Raw genomic sequence first — 17,140 nt, 5'->3', positions numbered from 1 at the left:
CTCTCATTGCGCTGAACCATTTGAACATCCACTGTACTTCACACATGGCTGGCACTTGCATTCAACTTGCATTGAACCTCACACATCCCATCTCTCTGACTGAAAGCCGGTCAGTATGGTGGGCACCCCCACTCACCTTCCCAGCTTCAGCACCCCCAGCCAGGCCAACCGGGGACCCCTGGAGCCCCCCAAGACCACCAAGCCCTGGTCTCTGAGCTGCCTGCGCCCCGCCCCACCCCTCAAGCCCTCCGCTGCACTGGGCTACAAGGAGGTAGGCCAACCCAGACCTACAGAATATCCCTCTATCTCTTTGTTCTTCAGTCTTGATACCCGAGAGCTGCAGTGTGAGCAGGGTTTTGTTCCAGCCCAGCATTAACCCTCTAGAGTCTGGAGCTATTCAGGTTCTTGATGAATAGCTGATTACTTGAATCAGGATATAGTGCTGGGTTAGGACAAAAGCATGCACACACTAAGTTTATTCGGAGCCTGGGGTAAAGAGCACTGCTTTAAGTCTTTTACGGTAACATGAGGTAATGGGTCCATGGAAAAACCCTGTCAGATATAGCTGTTTGTGTGGGCAGAGCTCTTACCAGATGAGTAGGCAAACGGGGGTCCCAGGTTCTATATAAACACAGTGTATAGACAAGGTGAGGGGGTTGTGTTGGCGATAAGTAACTACATTCATTCCAGTACAGACTTGTCTTTTGAATGGCGCTTGTCTGGCTGTCAGGTTGACCTGGTGGTGGGCTGCACCAGCTGCTACTCCACAGGGTCGGGAAGTGGTCAGTGTGCGGTGAGGTCGCGCTCGGTCACTGACCGTTTATTTTGCCAGAATAATCCTCTTAAAAATGGTTATCGTTTTGCAGATTCCTGAGATCCATGAAAACGTTGACAAAAAGACGTTGCGTACAATGACGTAGGTTGAAAATAGGTCATTTGTGGTGAGATTTCACAATATTCTAAAGCTAGAGTGCAGCATTATCCACTATGCTCTATGCTCCCAGGGTTAAAGCAGCTATTAGCTGCATCTCCCCCTCCCTTCTCTTTTTCTCTGTGGAATCATCACTCTGTTTTATTCATACTGCAGGATGGGGGGGGGGGGGGGGTACTGGCATTTTCACCGTTCACCCTCTTCTAATTTCTCCCACTTTTTTTTCTTCTCATGCATCTCTCTATATCTCTCTATCTCTCTCTCTCTCTCTCTCCATACTGGCTGCTGTAGAGGATGTCTTCTATCTTGAAGGTGAGGCTAGATCTATCGCTCTCCCTCTGTGTGGATGTGTGCGTCCATGTGCTGAAGTGGCATGTCATTGCTCTGTTTGCCTCTTCCTCTGCTGTAAGCTGTTGGTTTCCTGTGTTCTCTGCTGCCTTGTCTGTCTTTTATCCCCGTACACACCAAGAGTCTCTGGCAGACGTTCTGTTTTCTAGGTAACACAAAGCTATTTCTAGGTAACGGATACAAGTAGAATTTGATGCAGAAACACTCACCCCCACCCCCCACTTTTTTATAAAGAATCAATCTTCCCGCTTTTTAATAGGTCTGTTAGGGAGCTTTATTGAGATGGACACATTGTGCATAAATGTGTGTGTGTGTGTGCTTTATTTTCAACGAAGCTGCTTCTTGTTGCACCTTGGCTAGCATATGATCAAATAAGAAAGAATAAATGGCAGTTTACAGGTTAGAAAATGGGAGGGGTTACATAAGAGGGTTTTATAATGGTTCATTAATGGTAAAGGTGATTCATTATAGCAGACGTGATGACATGGGCCACACAGTTAGCACCAAGTGTGTGACATGGTTGTGCTAAAAATTAAATGTGTTAATTAATGACTCGGAGGGGACAATTTTTGTTTCTAAAAGTAAACTGTTAAAAATAATACCAGGGTTGTGTTCATTAGGCACCAAATGGAAGAAACCTGACTGAAACGCGGAGTGGCTACTTAAATTGTAATTTTATTTTCCCGTTGCATGCCCTAATGAACATGACCCAGGTTTCTTTGGTTACTGCTGTCCCATGCTTGTGGAACTTCTAAGACTTTGTCACCGTGTATGTTTTCGTCTATGGAGGCAATGTGTGTGTGTGTGTGTGTGTGTGTGTGTTACTGTAGGCTTGCATTTACTGTGATGTTTTTCCCCCTGGCTTGAAGGTGTGTGTCACTGTGTTGGCTATGACTCTGTGTACCATACCCTCCTAACAGTTCTCTGTCACTCCTACAGGACTCCAGTAAGAGCTCTGGGCCCATTAAGAATTTCTTCCCAAAACGCAGAGCAGAAAGGAAACATTCCGACGAGGAGTTCCTCTTACGGAAAAGTAGGTTTGATCATTCCACTCTAGGAAATGAAACCATAAATGTGTTGCCACCAAGGAAAGCACAGATTCACACTCTGCGTGGCAAAATACAGTCGCTGCCTAACCAATGAACTCATTTCTCTCACTGTGAATCGACACTCCAGTGTAATTCACTGCACGTAACTCAAAAAGCATGTCTCACGTGGTTCATGGTACCTCACACATTCAGTGTCATCGCTAGTTGAGACATCCAGCTCCTACTAACTGTCCCGTAAAATCTCACTTTTAAAGTTCACAGTCCGTTAACTCATACCTACATAATGTTGTTGACTCATCCTATACTCATATTTGTGGCCAAAGTGTAAATAAAATAAAAACACTTTAGGAAAAAAAATACAACTCAAACAGACTGTTTAAAAATGCTTGCTGTTTCCTCATTAAATGTGATGTCAAGTTGGCTGAACTGGCCAATCAGCTTTTTACTTGCCATTTAATATTTTTAATGATGGTATACACCCACACTGTTCTGTTGTAGCCCTTACCATTCAAACACAGAAAAGCTGCTTTTAAACATACTTAATTACCATTTATTGGAAGGGAAACTATTTCACTCAATGTAATTAATTATAGGTCATATTTCATAGAAATCTGGAAAAACTACACAGTTAATTTAAAGTAACTGGAACAATGAGAGGGAAACTGACCATCTGTAGCAGACACACAGACAGTTACCATAGAGATGAAGCAGCTAAATCAGTTGTTCCTGTCTGTCTGTCTGTCAGGTCTGTGTCAGTTGAATGTTGGAATTTAAAGTCAGTCTTTGTGGTTCAGAAGGCTCCTGACTCCCAGTTTCCCTTGTGTGCCTTTGATTGACAGGTACAGCTGCTCTGGAGGAGGATGCCCAGATTCTGAAAGTGATCGAGGCCTACTGCACAGGGACCAGCCAGCATCAGGCCAGCCAGCATCAGGCCAGCACAGGTGAGCCGAAGAGAGTGTCTGTCTGTGGGCACGCGTACTTGTATGCATCTGTGTGTGAGGGATTATTTTCAACCTGTCATAAATGTAAGTGTGTGTGTGTGTGTGTGTTAAACACACACTGGCCACCCCTCATAAGGACTGGCCACCCCTCATAGCCTGGTTCCTCTCTAGGTTTCTTCCTAGGTTTTGACCTTTCTAGGGAGTTTTTCCTAGCCACTGTGCTTCTACACCTGCATTGCTTGCTGTTTGGGGTTTTAGGCTGTGGTTTTATACAGGACTTTGAGATATCAGCTGATGTACGAAGGGCTATATAAATACATATGATTTGATTTATACAGACAAATAATTTATTTCAACAGGTCCAAGGTGTGTGTGTGTCACACCTTTTAATGGCCCATAGATAGGCATGGTAATGACTCAGACTTACATGTGTGTTATTGTGTCTTTCTGCAGCGGTGAGGAAAGTGTGTGTCCCTCAGGTCCTTCTGCCGGAGGAAGAGAAGATCATGGTGGAGGAGATGAAGAACAACGGTCAGACAAGCGTAGAGGAAAAGTAAGATGGCCATCACTCAGGAGAATAGACGTTTTTTAAACCATTACAACACTGTGCTTTAGGGCGGGGCAGTATACTGTCAGTATACTGTCGGTATACTGCTCTTTGTTGCAGGTGCATGGTAATAGTTGAATAAAATAAGAAACCCGCACACCGCTCTTTGTTGCAGGTGCATGGTAATAGTTGAATAAAATAAGAAACCCGCACACCGCTCTTTGTTGCAGGTGCATGGTAATAGTTGAATAAAATAAGAAACCCGCACACCGCTCTTGATAGTGTCACCGCTCTTTAATAAGCTTAAGTATCGGACACACTGCCTTAGCACCATTGTGTAGACATAGCTCCACCCACATCCGTTCCGCGCATGGAATGGGGTTGGAGTCAAGAGAACCAATAAGTGCTACCAAATATAACAATGTGCATTTCATAAATATTTGAAATAGTGTGTACATTTAAACGTATTAAACACAATGAGGACATCGAGCTTCCAAGCAAGTTTTCATAAATCATCAGGTACAGCGCAAGAAAAACGTCTGAGTAAACTGAAAGGGGGGCATAATTCATGTTCACATTTTACAACATAACATACATAGGCATTTCATCATTAAGACCTCTAGGAAATAATGTCTGGAGGGTGAAAATCCGAAAACATTCTCTTTTACTCAGAGTATTATGTATATCACATGGCCATATCGCCCAGCCCTACTGTGTCTGCCCATGGATCTGCAGTTAGTTTTGTTTAGGTGGACGTTTCAACACATCTAATACGATGCTTTTTCAAATCTGTGGTATTTATTCATCCAGTTAAAATTAAGAAATGTATTTCTTTACATAAAAACGTTAAGGTATTAGCAAGTGGTAGTTTTGCCTTGAACATTGAGAAGCAAGAAATTGCCTCGTCAATATTTGTGAAATTATGTTCGACTGCCTGGAACACTCAAATTCCAAAGCCTTTGTCAAAGAACATAATGTGACATTAAGATATGCTGCTGTCCCACTTTCTGATAACCTTTTGTTTCTGCACTGGCAGGAGTCTGGTTGATGCAGTATATGCTTTAAAGGATGAGGTCCATGAATTAAAGAAGGTAAAACAACAATTGTTCATCTAATGTTCACTCTGAGAAAGGTAAAGGCTGACAAGCCATTTTTGCTAAGTCGTGTTGGTGTAGTGGGTAATTGTGGTTTGTGTGGGTTCATACTTGTAGGTGTGTTCTCACATCTGTGCTGTGTAATATTTAACTTGTATGGGTCTTGTCAGGAGAATAAGTGGATGAAGCAATGTATGGAGGAGGAGCAGAAGTCTCGTAAGGAGCTGGAGAGAGTGGTCAGGAAGTTGGCCAAGCAGAAGAACGACTGTGCTTGGGAGGATGGAGGGCACTGAACAACCCAACTACCTACCTACCTAGCCCGTGTGTGTGTGTGCGACTGTGTGTGACTGCCTTCAATCCCTACAACACAGAAGGGTTGGATTCATGCATCTGGACAATGGTTAGAGCAACTCTCTGGTCTGATGCTTGGGGGGGGGGGGGGGGGGGGGATAACCAGAAGCAAAAATTCTGATTGGTTGCCTCCCGTCTACTGGCACTGGTCAACTCTGATGGAGCCATTTTGGACAAAGGAGAAATAACTACTGCTCTATTGTCACCAGCTACATCGCGACTGTGGACTATTGGGTCTACATTTTCAATAGAACATCTAATGGGAACGAGAAGCCATCTTTCGGTTCAATGGGGTGTTCTCTTGCATGTACTTGTTTCTGCAGGAGAGCGACTCCCTCTGCCATAACTAGGGCTCGTCTGGCCCACTCTACGTCTGTTACAGCACTGTTTCTTTATTTTGGTGTTGAGGACACCCCTTGCAGCCTTGTCGGGAAAGAGTGAGGCTTGCATCGAGCTTTATTGAACATCATTGGCATTTTGAGATTGCACGTTCTAGACGTGAGACTCTGCGTCTCCAAGCTGTTTCATAGTCCTCAGAGCTTTAGCTTTTCATTTCAGATGGGTGAGACCTATCCATGGACTATAAAACAGTCCTCTAGCTCATGGTAAGTGGATTTCAATACCGCTCATATCCAAGCTGGTATTAACATTAACGAATAATGTCCTTGACTGTGTTTCTTACAATCTGCGCGGATGTACAGTATTTTTAAAGATATTGTTACACATTAGATGTGACGATCAATATATAGGCCAAAGCTTTCAGGGATATAGATATATAACAAGTAGAACACCCGTATATGGTGTATTGCGTATAAAATAGAAGATGACAACGGTGTGGCCTATACTTTCTTACCGAAACGATATAACAATTAAATACATGTACTAATAATACATAGCTTTGCTTTATTCGGGAGTTAAAGAATATATATTGCTTATTTATTTTCCATGAAAACATTTCATTATGTAGGTAGAGATGTGTGTATTGTATGTAGGTTATATGGTACTGGGAACCCACTTGGGGCGGTCTCTGGGTTTCTGCCTTAAACCAACCCGCACCGCAGAAACCACCTCTACAGAATGATCAACTAAGGAAACAATGTTTTTAAGTGATCTTTATTTATTTGGCATTGTCCATTGGGGAAGACAAAACACAACCCATTTTGATTTTAAGAATTTGGCACCACAGGAACAATGTTATTTGTACTTCGTAAACTGTGTCCCACAATGTGAGTTAGGGTTACATTCCAAGGAAGTCTCATTGCATCAGTGTCCTCCGCCCGTTTTCACAGAGCGTCTGAGTTGGACTGCTGTTCTAGGATCAGGACCCTCCGGTCCATTTTTATCTTAACTAATTATGGTCTAAAAGGGAACAAAGACGATCCTTTTCTTGGACGGTTTGTAAATTTCGTCCCTGGTCTGTCGTTCTTATGCTTCTTCCAGGTGAGTTAATGCAGATGGAGATATGTCCCCACTTTGATTGTGTTGATGGAGAGTGTAAAGTATGAGTAGTGGGATCAAGGGCCTCCTGATCACAGTGGATTAAGTTATGAGGTACAGAGGAAGTGGCAGGGATTTACATGCACAGGTTTTCTGTCATGTTTCACATTTCAATGGAACTGAATGGCACTGTTTAGACGTTCATGGGGACAGGTGAGGGTCGTGTGACGATTCAATGTGGAACCGGGCTTTGATGACTTATGTCAAGGCCTTCGGGGAAAGATTATTCAGTTGAATCACAGCACTTCCTCCCAGGATGACGTGCAGTGCGTGCACTGTAGAACCTGGTGTCAACCTCATACTGCAGAGTGACCGTAGGAACTTCATGAGAATGCAATGTGACCACTTCAGTAGGACTGTTTTCACTTGAGTGTCACTCTGAGACAGTCAGTTGGGCAGTAGACCAGATTGTATAAAGAGACATATCTCTGTTAATGTACAGTGATGACTCATTCACCCACTTAACCAAAATGGGCCTATTGCCTTGTCCCTGTTTCCTGGCCACTGTGTTCTCTGTAGTCCTGATGTATTGCAGCATACTGTTACAAGCTGTTGTGTTCAGGTCCCACGGTCTGTCAGGTCAGATCCACATGTTTTGTCACCTGTACAAATGTCCTTCAGTATCATTTGTTTATGTTTTATTGCTGAGATTATTTTTAACATCAATATTTTTATCAATGCATTTTATTTTCTTCCTAAAGTGTCTTAAACTTTTCAATGTCTGGTAGCCTAAGTGAGCACTTCGACTGTATCATTTGAAAAAGTGGTTTGATGCCAAAATTCTGACTCTATTGTAAGGCATTTTGTTTCTTCTTCTAGTTGCGGCATACTTTCATTTTTTCAGTATGGTCATTCTTTTAATAAAAATCTAACTTGATCCGCTGTTATTCATCCGTTTTTCATTCATGCTGGAAAAGTCCCATTGGTAAACTGTGTTCCACCCTGTTTTCCACTTCTGGGTGATTGCACAGGTACATAGAACACGCTACAGTGACTAGCGTATGTTGAGAGAGACCCATGACAGGATGGAATGACTGAGTAAAGATGACATCCTGTGAAAGCCACTTCTCCTCTCTTCATCTCCTGACAGGGTACGCTGCACCTCTGCTCTGTAGACTTATTCTTTCCATGCTGCTCAACGACTCCCTCTACCCCTGCAGTGGAATGGTCTATATGACGGCAGGGCTGTGTGGAGTTTGTTGCCATACTTTCGTACTGTTTTTATAAACCCGATTAGTCATCCCAATCGAAACCTGGAAGCCAGTTTCACTGCTCTTTAATTCTTCCCCTCGAAATCAGGACTTATTTAGACCTGGGACAAGATGGTGCAATTAATTATCAGGTAGAACAGAAAGACAGCACTACTCCGGACCTCGTAGGGCAGCGTTTCCCAAACAGGGTCCTGGGGTCCCCAAGGGGAGCACGTTTTGGTTAGCACTACACATCTGATTTAAAATAATCAACTCATCATCGAGCTTGAATTATTTGTTTAATTAATCGGCTGTGTAATGCTACAGACAAAAAGAAAACGTTCACCCCTTTGGGTCCCCAGGACCAAGTTTGGGAAGCGGTGTCGTAGGGTAAGATTTGAATAACCCTGGAGTAGATGTTACTACAGTATACAAAATGGCTTACAGTCTGTGCCCTGTGTGAAGACCTCATATTGCTGTCACAGCATCCTCATGAAACGCACTGATTTTCATTAGACCTGTCTGGTTTTGCTGCACAGATCTTTTTGCTCTGGTGCTAATTCTAGAGGTTACTGCAGCGTTTGTTGTGAAGGGATGCAACATTGCTGCAGAAGGTTTGTGTGAGACACTTTTTTATTTTTTTTTCAACTTGGTTTCATAAGTTGCGTTGGGGACCATAAACATAAAGTGTTTGCGGTGATGAGTCAAACAACAAACCGTTTTAGTTTGATAATTATGCTTAGCATCCCACGAAATTGCCGGGGGGCGGGGGGGGGGGGGTGGGCTTGTGGAAATAAAGGTTTCACGGGTTGCGTCAGTTCCAAGCACTGAGACGATACTGTATGCGATAAACCAATTGGAAACCTACCAGAGATATGGTTATTTTTCATTTAAATAATCAAGCACATTTTTTATTAAAATAGAATAATTTATTAACTATACAGACACCATCCGTCACAATAAATACACAGTCATTGCCATATTCTTAGAAATGAATATTCATATCTATCATTGTGGGGGCAGGGAGAGCAGGTTATCCAATCAACAGCAATAAGTTCCAGGGATTCCTTTCACCGAGGCCTTTTTAGAAAGATGTTCAAATTGGTGTAGTCCATGAGCAGATCTGTTATCAGTCCTGTACCAAATCCAACAGCACGCAGGGCCTTGATTCCACCCATCACTCCAATACAGTAATGATCCAAAGTAATACAGTCCATCCTCGCCATACTGTAGGTAATGTCTAGCCTACAGCTTAAATAATCCAAAGGTGGTCGTCCCCTCCTCATAGTTGACCAGGCTGGGGTCCGTCACCCACACAGAGATCTGGTCTTCAGGCTCCAGACTGAACACTCCTCCCTGGAAGGCCGTACACACGTCTGTCCTGTTCTGGTCCCCCAGGCTGCAGTAGGCTGTCATCAGGTTCTTCTCCTTTCCTGTCTCCCCCTTCCTCAGCTTCACCCGGCTCGCCAGAGGGGTTTTGGGGTGCCATTTGGAGAAGGCCACCTGGGAGTAAATGTCGTAGTCTCCAGGCTGCAGCACCTTCAACCAGCTGGACTTGAAGTACTGGACGTTCCTCAGCACTGAGTGGCCTATGTTCCACTCCAGATACTTCGCTGTTCAACCAAACAATTTATATTTGAAGTATTAGCATTTATTATGGATCCCCATTAGCTTCTGCCAAAGCAGCAGCAGCTACTCTTCCCGGGGTCCAGCAACACTAAGGAAATGTACCTATAGTTCAAACGTTACACTTCACAACACATTATTACACACTACTACAACATATCTACAGAACAAAATCGATGTGTGTGTGTGTCTTCACTGTCGGCGCTGTTCCATAAGGTGTAGTTGTTTTGTTTGAATCAGATTTACTGCTTACATTAGTTAAGAGTTCCATGTAGTCATGGCTCTATGTAGTACCTCATACTGACACTCTTTTCTTGAATTGAGGCTACAATTTCATAGGAAAAAGACAAACCAAGAATGTTTGTGATGAGTAACTCTTACATGAAGGGAGTGCACCAACGACAGGTTGCTTGACTATCATGCGTGCCATGGCTCCATACGAGGGCACACCCCCAGTGCGTTTGACAGCTGAAACGGAGAACAGACAGTCAGTCAGTCTTCACCCTCTCAGAATAGGAGGTCCTCTGCTGACAGAGTGGCCAGTAAAAGCAGATGAAGTAAAGAAACACAAAGAGCTCGGTGACACATGTTGTTTTGGCTCTTTACTCCAGCACTTTGGATTTGAAGAGAGACATTCACTATGAGGTTAAAGTGCAGACGGTCAGCTTTAATTTGAGGGTACGTTCATACATATCGGGTGAACGGTTAAGAAATGAATAAATTCAGTACATCAAGTTTGTGACACATTTGTTGGATGCATTTGCTGGGATTAGGGTTAGGGTACCCCCAAGACATGCTAACCTCTCACCATTACAATGGCAGTGGAGGTTAGCATTGTTTTTTTGGGGGGGGGGGTATGATAATTATGTGTCTAACTTTCTCCCTCATCATTATCCACGATTAATTCAGGATTATCTGTAATCATGGTAGCATCCACATTAATGCAGAAGTGTTTAGAAACATATTCTATTCTTATTTACAATAAAAGTAACACAATACATTATTTACCAGGAATTTTGATTGGGCACGGCGTAATCTGAAACACAACCAAAACAAACAGCAAATGCATCCTGCAAATGTGTAGATTCACAAGCTTGATGTGGTCATTGTGTGCTATGAATATGGGACCAAATACTTAAAATTGTACTACTTTAATTCACATAAGAGAATTTGTCCCAATACCCTTGGTCCCCTAAAATGGGCGGACTATGTCCGAAAGGTCTGTCAACTCTAAACGGTTCACCCGATATGGATGAAAATACCCTCAAATTAAAGATGACAGTCTGTACTCCAAAGTGCTGGAGTACAGAGCCAAAACAACAACATGCGTGTCACTGTCCCAATACTTTTGGAGCTCACTGATGTAATGAAATATTTGAACATACCTTTTCCTTCAACTTGTGAGACCTTGATAGGAGAGAGAGCATAGCATGGTTTAATTATCTGTTAAAACTGAACATTTCTTCTCCAAATGTACTCCGAAAACCTCTATCTTCATTTGAGTCTCAGAAACCATAGCCTACCTTTTCCATTATGTTTTTGTATTTCTCCACAAGCTTCTCACAGTCCAGCACTGACTGGCTGTCTTTCTCACACTCCCCAAGTCTCCTCAGGACGATCATGTCATCCAGGTACTTGTGTTCAAAGTCCTCGTCATGCTGAGCCCAAACAAAGCAGGAATTAATGTTAACTCTGTATTTAATATCAGCACTGATTAAGGAGGATCACATGTGTCTTTCAAGTTCACATCAGGACGAGCGCATGAAGCATGTTAGGACTAAGCAGTTGTTTTGTATGTGCTGTTGCTAAATGTTTCTGTTGAATGTTTATTCTGATCATGGAAAATGTTCTCATGAACCTGTTTTAATTGTTTTATAACGGAGGTTGTTTCCTGTGCTTGAAGAATAGTAGGCCTAGGTTGAAACTGAAATACTTTAGATGTTGAAAAGACGCCCTTACTCTGTAAACCACATTGCTCTTTGAAAATACACTATACTATGTCACGTATAGCCGATGGCAGTCAAATTCAAACAATATCTCGCTCTCTAGTAGCGTTCAGGATAGATTTCAGCTATAAAATAATGAAACGGGTCACACTCTATTTGGATAGTCCGGATAGTTCGTCTGGAGATGCTCTACAGGTGGTCATACTTTCAACAAACTATCTGTTGATGAGCAACTGCTGGCTAAGGTTAGGTTTAGAATAAAGGTTAGGATAAGGACTAGTGTTCGTAGACAGTTAGTTGAAATGCTACTGAGAGTCTGTTGAGCATTCACAGATGGACTTATCCAATTAAAGTGTTACCAGAAATAGACTTGTATCCATGATCTATGATAGTTTTGAACGTGGCACTAAGAAACAAATAAATGTATAACCATATCTAGAAAGGTGAGTTCTTACCTTGTTTTCCTTGTGGTACAGGTAGGTGAATCCCCCCAGTAGTAGCAGCATTTGGAGCACTATCATACCAATGAGGAACCCGAGGAGAGGTTTGTTGTGGCCCGCTCCTGGTGCTGACTTGACAGAGCCTAGCCGGGGGGGGATCGGTGGTGGAGGCAGGTTGGTCTGGTACATGTTGATCATGGTGGAGCAGAGAGATTTACTCTGGGGAGGTCTGGCTGCCTACACACACCATTCACTTCTGAATAGCTACTGTCAGTCGACTGTCACTAGCAACTGTGTTCCTCTGAGGCTACTTCCCGGAAGCTCTCAACTTTTAGGTGTGTGCCTCTGAGTGCGTGTCTATGTGTGTGTGTATGTGTGTGTACATTGTGTCTGAGATTGATTTGAATGCATCAACCTCTCTAAACAATCCCATTTTTACCTGTTGGCTTCTCCAGTCCACGTTTACCCAGGGACTGATTCCAAAAAGTTCCTTTCTTGAAGTGATTGGTGTGTGATATGATAGAGCATAGTAGAAATGCTAATGGAAATCACCTAAAGAATAGTTTGAATGTTGCACAATTAATGCATTTGCTGACCAAGGCTTTGTGGCTGAAATTTGTCCATCTGACAGAAAAAGATTCAACCAGAGTTACAGCACCTAGAGGTGCTAGAGGTCTATATATTTCTGTTTAGAGTTGGGCATGTTAGATTTTTCAATTGAATCAAACGTTTTCATAGGTTTACAGTTGAAAGGACGTCGCCAAATATATAGATTTTTACAGTTTCAGATCCCATCAAGGCCCTGATTGGTGAACCACTGATTCATTCACAGATCTTTGCCTGTTGTCAAGGTTAGAGACATCCACACAAACAGTGCTTATAATATACACTGCTCAAAAAAATAAAGGGAACACTAAAATAACACATCCTAGATCTGAATTAATGAAATATTCTAATTAAATACTTTTTTTCTTTACATAGTTGAATGTGCTGACAACAAAATCACACAAAAATTATCAATGGAAATCAAATTTATCAACCCATGGAGGTCTGGATTTGGAGTCACACTCAAAATGAAAGTGGAAAACCACACTACAGGCTGATCCGACTTTGATGGAATGTCCTTAAAACAAGTCAAAATGAGGCTCCATAGTGTGTGTGGCCTCCACGTGCCTGTATGACCTCCCTACAACGCCTGCTCCTGATGAGGTGGCGGATGGTCTCCTGAGGGATCTCCTCCCAGACCTGGACTAAAGCATCCGCCAACTCCTGGACAGTCTGTGGTGCAACGTGGCGTTGGTGGATGGAGCGAGACATGATGTCCCAGATGTGCTCAATTGGATTCAGGTCTGGGGAACGGGCGGGCCAGTCCATCGCATCAATGCCTTCCTCTTGCAGGAACTGCTGACACACTCCAGCCACATGAGGTCTAGCATTGTCTTGCATTAGGAGGAACCCAGGGCCAACCGCACCAGCATATTGTCTCACAAGGGGTCTGAGGATCTCATCTCGGTACCAAATGGCAGTCAGGCTACCTCTGGCGAGCACATGGAGGGCTGTGCGGCCCCCCAAAGAAATGCCACCCCACACCATGACTGACCCATCGCCAAACCGGTCATGCTGGAGGATGTTGCAGGCAGCAGAATGTTCTCCACGGCTTCTCCAGACTGTCAAGTCTGTCACATGTGCTCAGTGTGAACCTGCTTTCATCTGTGGAGAGCACAGGGCGCCAGTGGCGAATTTGCCAATCTTGGTGTTCTCTGGCAAATGCCAAACGTCCTGCACAGTGTTGGGCTGTAAGCACCTGTAGACGTCGGGCCCTCATACCTCCCTCATGGAGTCTGTTTCTGACCGTTTGAGCAGACACATGCACATTTGTGGCCTGCTGGAGGTCATTTTGCAGGGCTCTGGCAGTGCTCCTCCTGCTCCTCCTTGCACAAAGGCGGAGGTAGCGGTCCTGCTGCTGGGTTGTTGCCCTCCTATGGCCTCCTCCACGTCTCCTGATGTACTGGCCTGTCTCCTGGTAGCGTCTCCATGCTCTAGACACTACGCTGACAGACACAGCAAACCTTCTTGCCACAGCTCGCATTGATGTGCCATCCTGGATGAGCTGCACTACCTGAGCCACTTGTGTGGGTTGTAGACTCCGTCTCATGCTACCACTAGAGTGAAAGCACCGCCAGCATTCAAAAGTGACCAAAACATCAGCCAGGAAGCATAGGAACTGAGAAGTGGTCTGTGGTTATCACCTGCAGAACCACTCCTTTATTGGGGGGGTCTTGCTAATTGCCTATAATTTCCACCTGCTGTCTATTCCATTTGCACAACAGCATGCAACATTTACTGTCAATCAGTGTTGCTTCCTAAGTGGACAGTTTGATTTCACAGAAGTGTGATTGACTTGGAGTTACATTGTGTTGTTTAAGTGTTCCCTTTATTTTTTTGAGCAGTGTACAATGTATTTCAACTTACATATTTGACACATGATTACATTGTTCATTTATACAGTTATTATTCCACATGTCCTCACCTAAGACTCACAACTTCTTGGTTGATCTGATCTTCCTGCTATGCCACCACGTTTGCTTTAAACGTCATTGGTCAGGCATGTACTTGCAACGTTCCCATGACACGTGTCTAGAACATTAATATGGTATGTTCTGAAAACATGGTAACCATGTTCTGTTTGACAATTTGTTCAGAGCACTTTGAATAGGAAGTAGTACGAACGCTTCTTTTTAACGAGACTGTCCTTGAAAGGGAATGTTCTCTTAAGTCTAATGCCAAAACATGCTAAATATGTTCAGGAGGTTTTTTGCTAACATACATAGAATGTTCCCATAACTAAAGGAAAAAAATGGACACAAACATCAGGAGAACATTACTAAAACGTTCTCTCCCCCTAGAATTGTTAGCTGGGTTGTTTATCACACACTACACCCTGCAAAGAAAGTGGAAGTGAAAACTGGTGGCTAACCTTTCTGACCGTCTCACACAGGATATGATTCACAAATGCGTCATTTACTTTCTATACTTCCACTGAATGAGTTGATCCAAAAGAATAGAGCAAAGCAATGGATATAAATCAAATTGAAATGCTTATTTACAAGCCCCTGACCAACAATGCAGTTTAAAAAATATGAATAAGAAATAAAAGTAACAAGTAGTTAAAGAGCAGCAGAATAATAACAATAGCGAGACAATATACAGGGGGTACCGGTACAGAGTCAATGTGCGGGGGCACTGGTTAGTCAAGGTAATATGTACAGTGCCTTGCGAAAGTATTCGGCCCCCTTGAACTTTGCGACCTTTTGCCACATTTCAGGCTTCAAACATAAAGATATAAAACTGTATTTTTTTGTGAAGAATCAACAACAAGTGGGACACAATCATGAAGTGGAACGACATTTATTGGATATTTCAAACTTTTTTAACAAATCAAAAACTGAAAAATTGGGCGTGCAAAATTATTCAGCCCCCTTAAGTTAATACTTTGTAGCGCCACCTTTTGCTGTGATTACAGCTGTAAGTCGCTTGGGGTATGTCTATCAGTTTTGCACATCGAGAGACTGACATTTTTTCCCATTCCTCCTTGCAAAACAGCTTGAGCTCAGTGAGGTTGGATGGAGAGCATTTGTGAACAGCAGTTTTCAGTTCTTTCCACAGATTCTCGATTGGATTCAGGTCTGGACTTTGACTTGGCCATTCTAACACCTGGATATGTTTATTTTTGAACCATTCTATTGTAGATTTTGCTTTATGTTTTGGATCATTGTCTTGTTGGAAGACAAATCTCCGTCCCAGTCTCAGGTCTTTTGCAGACTCCATCAGGTTTTCTTCCAGAATGGTCCTGTATTTGGCTCCATCCATCTTCCCATCAATTTTAACCATCTTCCCTGTCCCTGCTGAAGAAAAGCAGGCCCAAACCATGATGCTGCCACCACCATGTTTGACAGTGGGGATGGTGTGTTCAGGGTGATGAGCTGTGTTGCTTTTACGCCAAACATAACGTTTTGCATTGTTGCCAAAAAGTTCAATTTTGGTTTCATCTGACCAGAGCACCTTCTTCCACATGTTTGGTGTGTCTCCCAGGTGGCTTGTGGCAAACTTTAAACAACACTTTTTATGGATATATCTTTAAGAAATGGCTTTCTTCTTGCCACTCTTCCATAAAGGCCAGATTTGTGCAATATACGACTGATTGTTGTCCTATGGAAAGAGTCTCCCACCTCAGCTGTAGATCTCTGCCGTTCATCCAGAGTGATCATGGGCCTCTTGGCTGCATCTCTGATCAGTCTGAGCTGAAAGTTGAAAGTGAGCTGAAAGTTTAGAGGGACGGCCAGGTCTTGGTAGATTTGCAGTGGTCTGATACTCCTTCCATTTCTATATTATCGCTTGCACAGTGCTCCTTGGGATGTTTAAAGCTTGAGAAATCTTTTTGTATCCAAATCCGGCTTTAAACTTCTTCACAACAGTATCTCGGACCTGCCTGGTGTGTTCCTTGTTCTTCATGATGCTCTCTGTGCTTTTAACGGACCTCTGAGACTATCACAGTGCAGGTGCATTTATACGGAGATTTGATTACACACAGGTGGATTGTGTTTATCATCATTAGTCATTTAGGTCAACATTGGATCATTCAGAGATCCTCACTGAACTTCTGGAGAGAGTTTGCTGCACTGAAAGTAAAGGGGCTGAATAATTTTGCACGCCCAATTTTTCAGTTTTTGATTTGTTAAAAAAGTTTGAAATATCCAATAAATGTCGTTCCACTTCATGATTGTGTCCCACTTGTTGTTGATTCTTCACAAAAAAATACAGTTTTATATATTTAAGTTTGAAGCCTGAAATGTGGCAAAAGGTCGCAAAGTTCAAGGGGGCCGAATACTTTCGCAAGGCACTGTACATGTAGGTAGAGTTGTTAAAGTGACTATGCATAGATAGAGTAGCAGCAGTGTAAAAGAGGGGGGGGCAATGCAAATTGTCTGTGTAGTTATTTGATTATATGTTCAGGAGTCTTATGGCTTGGGGGTAGAAGCTGTTTAGAAGCCTCAAGGACCTAGACTTGGTGCTCCGGTACCACTTTGCGGTCGCAGAGAGAACAGTCTATGACTAGGGTGGCTGGAGCCTGACAGTTTTTTAGGGCCTTCCTCTGATACCGCCTGGTATAGAGGTCCTAG

At 43.1% G+C, this 17,140-nt stretch overlaps 2 protein-coding genes and 1 long non-coding RNA gene across 7 annotated transcripts in view; 2 read left to right on the top strand and 1 right to left on the bottom strand.

Annotated features, from left to right (window-relative positions):
- Positions 1–7,635, top strand: part of LOC110504441 (rho guanine nucleotide exchange factor 6) — a 29,694-nt gene extending 22,059 nt beyond the window's left edge. For 4 of the 5 annotated variants that reach the window (XM_036969843.1, XM_036969848.1, XM_036969845.1 and 1 more), the window contains exons 16-22: positions 107–271; positions 1,223–1,243; positions 2,219–2,312; positions 3,168–3,269; positions 3,723–3,822; positions 4,853–4,907; positions 5,081–7,635. In XM_036969843.1, coding sequence (XP_036825738.1) covers positions 107–271; positions 1,223–1,243; positions 2,219–2,312; positions 3,168–3,269; positions 3,723–3,822; positions 4,853–4,907; positions 5,081–5,203 — 660 coding nt within the window. In that variant the 3' untranslated portion in view covers positions 5,204–7,635. The remainder of the gene's footprint in view (positions 1–106; positions 272–1,222; positions 1,244–2,218; positions 2,313–3,167; positions 3,270–3,722; positions 3,823–4,852; positions 4,908–5,080) is intronic. The other variant, XM_036969844.1, reaches the window with a different exon arrangement.
- LOC118946017 lies at positions 3,837–4,471 on the top strand. Its single transcript, XR_005041149.1, has 2 exons — positions 3,837–3,936; positions 3,992–4,471. It is a non-coding gene; the product is annotated as an uncharacterized LOC118946017 (long non-coding RNA).
- A 1,220-nt stretch (positions 7,636–8,855) lies between the features above and the next one.
- On the bottom strand, positions 8,856–12,252 carry cd40l (TNF superfamily member 5). The gene is given in 5 exon segments (NM_001124666.1): positions 8,856–9,561; positions 9,956–10,042; positions 10,960–10,981; positions 11,098–11,232; positions 11,976–12,252. Coding segments are annotated over 5 exon segments (795 nt in total). The 5' UTR covers positions 12,159–12,252; the 3' UTR covers positions 8,856–9,193.
- Between the last annotated feature and the right edge of the window lie 4,888 nt (positions 12,253–17,140).

The sequence above is a fragment of the Oncorhynchus mykiss genome, chromosome 31 (assembly GCF_013265735.2).
Source record: "Oncorhynchus mykiss isolate Arlee chromosome 31, USDA_OmykA_1.1, whole genome shotgun sequence".
Taxonomy (NCBI): Eukaryota; Metazoa; Chordata; class Actinopteri; order Salmoniformes; family Salmonidae; genus Oncorhynchus; species Oncorhynchus mykiss.
Note: the sequence above shows the minus strand (reverse complement) of the source record. Positions and strands in the feature narration are given on the sequence as shown.